This window comes from Temnothorax curvispinosus, unplaced genomic scaffold, assembly GCF_003070985.1.
Source record: "Temnothorax curvispinosus isolate PA1 unplaced genomic scaffold, ASM307098v1 QBEX01003826.1, whole genome shotgun sequence".
NCBI lineage: Eukaryota > Metazoa > Arthropoda > Insecta > Hymenoptera > Formicidae > Temnothorax > Temnothorax curvispinosus.
This window is the reverse complement of record NW_020213606.1, coordinates 165641-171729: the sequence shown is the minus strand read 5'-3', so window position 1 is coordinate 171729 and position 6089 is coordinate 165641. Positions and strand designations below refer to the sequence as shown.

The 6089-nt window shown below is 37.4% G+C and overlaps 1 protein-coding gene across 3 annotated transcripts; it reads left to right on the top strand.

Annotated features, from left to right (window-relative positions):
* The first annotated feature begins 389 nt into the window (after nt 1-389).
* On the top strand, nt 390-5987 carry LOC112452918 (cyclin-Y-like). 3 transcript variants are annotated; one of them, XR_003040553.1, is made up of 5 exons: nt 390-1078; nt 1168-1388; nt 1584-1870; nt 2019-2378; nt 2972-5987. XR_003040553.1 is itself a non-coding variant. In XM_025013378.1 (5 exons), exons 2-5 carry the CDS (start codon nt 826-828, stop codon nt 2305-2307), a joined length of 1050 nt encoding a protein of 349 aa, XP_024869146.1. In that variant the 5' UTR covers nt 390-576; nt 654-825; the 3' UTR covers nt 2308-5987. The 3 variants fall into 3 exon arrangements, 2 of the variants coding, with proteins under 2 accessions (XP_024869146.1, XP_024869145.1); XM_025013378.1 differs by having other exon boundaries at nt 390-576; nt 654-1078; nt 2019-5987; XM_025013377.1 differs by having other exon boundaries at nt 2019-5987.
* Nucleotides 5988-6089: the final 102 nt, after the last annotated feature.

Sequence of the window (6089 nt, the reverse complement as noted above, 5' to 3'; positions counted from 1 at the left end):
CCATCGCGGTTCGTTTCGTCGCAGACGTCGCAGTTCGTGGAGCGCGTTCGCGGCGGTGCCCGAGACTCCGAGGTACGAGCCGGATAGACGCGCGACCGCGATGAGGATGGGATTGCCGCCGTGCGGCCGACAATGAATCGCGCTGCGAGTCGCGACCGTGGCCGACCGCGTAGCTCAGGCTGCTCAGGTGCGATCGTAGAGCCGGAAACGGAGTTGACCGGCGCGAACGCGGCACCGAGGCGTCACCGCCTCGTTCTCTGACGATCGCGGGACGAACGTCGGTCCTCCCCGAAGGGAAAGAGAAAGAGAGAGAGAGAGAGAGAGAGAGAGAGAGAGAGAGAGAGAGAGTGTGTGTGTGTGTGTGTGTGTGTAAGAGAAAGAGAGGGAGGGAGAGGGAGGGAGAGAACGAGACGCGAGGACTGCGAGGAGGTCCTCGTCGCGCGAGAGCCGTTGCTTTTTTTGGTCGAGCGTCGCCGACATGAGCCAGACGAGCCGCGGGCGAGCGAGTCGCGTCACCAGTCGCGCGAACGGCTGCCGCCCCGTCAGCTGATCGTTCATCGCACAACGAAATGTGAGGTAGCGAGCGTTACCTCTACACCTATCTCTACCTATCTACCTGTCTACTTACCTTATAACTATACCTAAACGTCAAGCCAGAGGACGTCGTGCTTGCTGCCGCGCGCATCGCGGTTCCGATTTACGCCCGGCCCGCGGTCCCCCCGCCCTCCTCCCGCGTGCGAACTGTGAGACTAACAGCGTGACCGCGCGCGCGAAGTGCGGGAAGCGGGGAGCACACTGGCAACCGGTTAGAGTTTACATGGGAACATGGGGAACAAGAATAGCTGTTGCGTCTACTCCAGTCCGCAGGTCGGGCGCAAAGAAGGCGGAGCGAAGATACGGCCCGAGTGCAACTCGCGCCTGGGCCCGGGCCTGGAGGAGCACCTGCCGGAGGGTGGGATTAGCGTAAATAATTTGCAACATATCAGTGAACGCGAGCCGGAGGACTGGGACTCCGATCCGTCGTTGCACCCGTGCGCGGGAACTATCTTCATGGAGCGTTCCAAGAAGTCTATCGAGAGTGAGTAATACCCAGGGAATGGGCGCAGCAGGCTAGTCTTTAATAAACGGGCATGTATTTGATCGCCTCCCGGTCTCTTCTTTTTCCAGATGGCATGGTGAGGAAGAAGAGTCAACATCAAATAGCGGACACAAGGCCTTTGAAGAAGAGTAGCAGCTGCAGTACAATATATTTAGACGACAGCACGGTTTCACAACCTAACTTGAAAAATACCGTCAAATGCGTTGCCTTAGCCGTTTATTACCATATTAAGAATAGAACGTCGCAGCGACAGATCGATATATTTGATGAGAAACTGCATCCATTAACGGTACTAATATCAAAGAGATACGACGTTGTGCATTAGCTGCCTCCATAAACCACTCATCTATTTCTGTATTTTCGTATCTCTTCTCTATATGCTCATTTAATACCAATCGAATTGATTGCTATAGATCAGACAAATCTTAAGATTTTTTCTTACACGATACTTACATCATACTTGAACAGTAAATCTGTCTTTCAGAGGGACGGTGTTTCGGAGGATTATGACAAGCATAATCCGGAGCATAAGCAAATATATAAATTTATAAGGACTCTGTTTAATGCCGCTCAGCTCACTGCTGAATGTGCCATCATAACGTTGGTTTATCTCGAACGCCTACTTACTTACGCGGAGATAGACATAACACCGGCTAACTGGAAACGTATAGTGCTGGGAGCTATTTTATTGGCGTCCAAAGTTTGGGATGATCAGGCGGTGTGGAACGTGGATTACTGCCAAATCCTGAAAGACATCACCGTGGAGGATATGTAAGTTTTTTTTTCAATTACATTTTAGATTATTGCACTTGCTCGTTTTATGAAACTAAAACAAACTGAAGCCCTGAAAGATACGAGTGGAAGTTTGAGATGCTACTATTAACCATATCAATCGAATAAATTTATAACTTCTAACTAGGAACGAATTAGAGAGGCAATTTCTGGAGATGCTGCAATTCAACATAAATGTTCCTTCGAGTGTATATGCCAAATATTACTTCGATCTTCGTACACTTGCGGAAGCGAACGAATTAACATTCCTTAGCGAGCCACTTAGCAAGGAGAAGGCGCAGAAGCTAGAAGCTATGTCCAGAGTTTACGAAGATAAGGTCACAGCCGAGGCTCTACGTACCGGTATTAAAAAGTGGTCCAGCTTAGACAATGTATGCATAGGCGGACCTAGACGTAGCATTGCTATTTTATCTTAAACATATGCACGGATGTAAAAACGGATCTAAACGCAGAGACGCAAACGTTACTGCTCAGATTTTAAATAAAGGTACGTGAAACTTTGTAAAGACATTGTTACCGATCAATTTTAATGATTTTTGAAAGAGATCGTTTGGATTATACCAAACATTTGTGTTACATCTTTGTTTAATTATTGTGGAATATTTGATGTATTATATACATCTCTTGGCAAACTGTTTTTATATATTGTCTAAACTAGATGTAAAAATATCGCATATATACCGTAATGTACGACTAAGTTGTATCATATTTCCGTCGCAAGTATGGTTTGCAATAACAATCTTAAATCTAACAATTATATATGTACTCTAAAATGTAGACGTTTCTCAATTTATTATAATTTCCAACCTTAAATCTAACCGTTATATGTGTACTCTAAAATTTAGACGTTTCTCAATTTATTATAATTTCCAATGCGTTATTCTAGTTGTCTTCATTAAAGAATCGTGAGGTGATCCGATAGAGAAAAATTTCAGATTGGTCTTCTTTCTAGATACAATTCCCATTTCCAAATTCTAGATTCACTTTGATTAACCGTGTTATACCGCTAATTACGGAAAACTATAAATATTAATCTTATTTGGCAATAAATGTCAATATATTTCTGTTGATTGTGCAAAGATTCTACTGTCTGGGACCTTAAAATGTGGATATAACAAAGCATACGAGAATGTGAGGCGTACTGACGAAACAAAGGGTGAGAAAGAAAATGTTTTAGTCGTAGCATTATCTGTACTGTCCTTATGGGAGAAAATAACTTGTGATATATATTAGTCAACTGTTCATTATCCAAAGCATTTTATATATTGACTGAATTTAATAAGAATCAAACTTACGGCTGATTTACTAATAACATTCTAAAAAGCGAAAATGTATACAGCACGCTTCAAATTAAAGATCATTGATATTTGTTAATAAACGCTACGTAATTTATCAAGATAATCCAATTAGAAATTTGTAAGCCAAAGTTGTAATGCATGTCACTTGATATGTCCAAATTATTTTTTAAGTATATTAATATATTTCTTTGATTTGCCTAACTTCTCACTGTCGTGTACATCGAAAGTTTATTATATGAGAGAGAAATTATCATGGATTTAGAAAATGAATTATATACGTTTTTTTAATATATAATATTCCTATGTACTTTCTTTTGATATGTTTCTGTAAGTACACACGTTTATTTGTTTTCATTATTTTGATTTAGAATTATTGCTATTATTATTAGAGTTTCCTTTAATGACAAATGTACAGCATAACAATTTATTTAAAAAAGTTTTTGACACTTAATTCGATATATCGGATTTGATAAATGATTTATGTATATTGAATAATGGTACATAGTGAGAACACCATTTACAATAAGTATATTATAACGTAAATATTAGCAAATCAGCCTTTGTAGCTTATTAAGAATGAAGGGCACGATTAAATTAGTCTGAATAATTGCTTTTATATGGCGCTACTTCCATGGATTTATAATTTTAGATAATGCGCGCGATAAGGATAAGCCATGATATCAGGGTTGCATCTTTTTTCTCTTATAAGATTACTCAGTCTTGCAAGGTTATTCACATTATTAATGATGGAACTTCACTTATAATTAATTTATTTTAACAGGATTATTGAAGTTAACACAATGTCAAGTCCACATTTGTTTGTTCTTTTCATTATGTAATACGTATTACTTTTAGATGCTTTACAGAGATGTGTCGAATATTCATCAGCCTTTAATATAATAGGAAATTATGAAGTGATCACATTTTTATGGCCATAAAATTTCTATAAATACTACTATAAAATATTTAAATCGGACAGCTATGTAAAGTATATGCGTTTCGTATAGCATGCAATTAAATCTTCCAAAGATCATCGAGGAACACGCTCACTAAAAAAAAAAAGAAAAAAGAACTTAGAGGTTGTATCATATTCACATTTTACTGTATAACAAGGTCAAATTGAAATACCATTAATATAACGTGTACCATATATATTACTAATTGACTTATATATGATATAATTTAATATTTTGTACCTACCAATTAGAACTTAAAAATATAAGATAGTCTTATTGTATGACTGGTTGTACGTCTATAAGAATTAAAGAGTGTAATCTGAAGTTCCATTGGATTTTCAGAATGCCCGTTACGGAGGAAGAGTAATTGCGATTTATTATTATTTTTATATTTTATTACACGAAAGTCAGAGTATTGTAACGGTCGAATTTATAATATAGAGCGGCTGCAAAGCCCGATGTATGCGAGAGGAAACGAAACGAACTACGTACGTTCTCAGCTTTTAATGCATTTGTATAGTATATACCGGATGATAAGAGCATGATGTAACGTATTTGCAATTTCTGTCCATATTGCAATTTTTTATTTCGCCTGTCCGATAAATAAAAATATATTTTTACTGCATTACTATATCATAGGTAACTACATACATACGTGCTATGTATGCTGCGAAAGTGTTTATACAACTTTACAGAGCAATTAATACACCGTGCGATGCCAAAATGTTGTTAAAATTATATTGTATAGACTATTGCACACACACACATACACACACACAGGAAGAATGTGTACTGCACTGCGATTTCCAGTTCGTTTTTATCTCTGTTCTAATTTTCTGATAAAAACTAGATCTTTATAGATTTTCACGCGCATGACTATTTTTATAAATAGATATTCATTATAAAGACAATCTTCGAGTCTTATTGCGTCCTGTAAATAAATTGCCGAATTCGTGTAAGATTCGTAAACGTGTGTATCATAAATCGTACCACTTTGTTAGTAGTTACCCGAGCACTAAAAAAAAAACCGCTTGAAGGTGATATTTCATAGGGTCGCCTTTAAGTCTTCCATCCTCTAGCGTCTGTATAGAGTCCTACAATACTTCAACTCCATGTAATAAGTATTATGTTTAACATATTATGAGACCGATGCTTTTACGATACGAATTTGTGATAAATAGATATACCAATACATTATAATATCGTTTTGTACATATATATATATAGATATATAAATATCTGCATAAAACACGCCTGTATCTATTTTCATTGTAAATTTTATTGTCCGATTACAAAGGCAGATATTATAAGGCTATGAAATTTATACTCTGTCACATCTTTCACGTTTACTAAAAAAAAAAAAAAAAAAAAAGGAAAGAACAGATAACTAGGAGTCTCTCTTCTCCCTACATTTTGCCCGATATTAAAAGAATGGATGCTTCCGCTTAAACACATACCGCTTTCATATGATTATCGCGTACGAAGTAGCAATATTCCTTGGGAATGTAAAGCACAAGTCGTTCGCGTTTTCAGCACTCCTTTTTAACACTACATCTTATCCGAAGAATCGCGATTGGAAGCATAGAAAGCGGTATGTGCGTGCGTACGTATGACAGTAAGATGTATAAAACGTGTGCTTCTTTTTTCGCAAAGAAATTATTATTGATAACGATTATACACAGAAATACAATTACGTGTTATTCGACTATGTATACAATGGTTGTATCGAAACGATGATTGTATACACAAGCGAAGTCATTCTCATCTTTCCGAAAAGCGCCAAATTTCTAAAAAAAAAGAACGCAACTTTTTACAAAAATAAATTGTGCCTGAAATAATTTACTTAACCGACATGATTATTTGCATTTGTATATATATATCCTATGCCAAAACTTTTAATATATATATATATATATATATATATATATATATATATATATATAT

Excerpts from the sequence above, each read along its gene's own strand:
- LOC112452918 (XM_025013378.1), top strand. The coding sequence starts at position 826 with ATGGGGAACAAGAATAGCTGTTGCGTCTACTCCAGTCCGCAGGTCGGG. Across the intron at positions 1,079-1,167 it reads TTCCAAGAAGTCTATCGAGA|ATGGCATGGTGAGGAAGAAG; the intron begins GTGAGTAATACC and ends TTCTTTTTCCAG. Across the intron at positions 1,871-2,018 it reads GACATCACCGTGGAGGATAT|GAACGAATTAGAGAGGCAAT; the intron begins GTAAGTTTTTTT and ends ACTTCTAACTAG.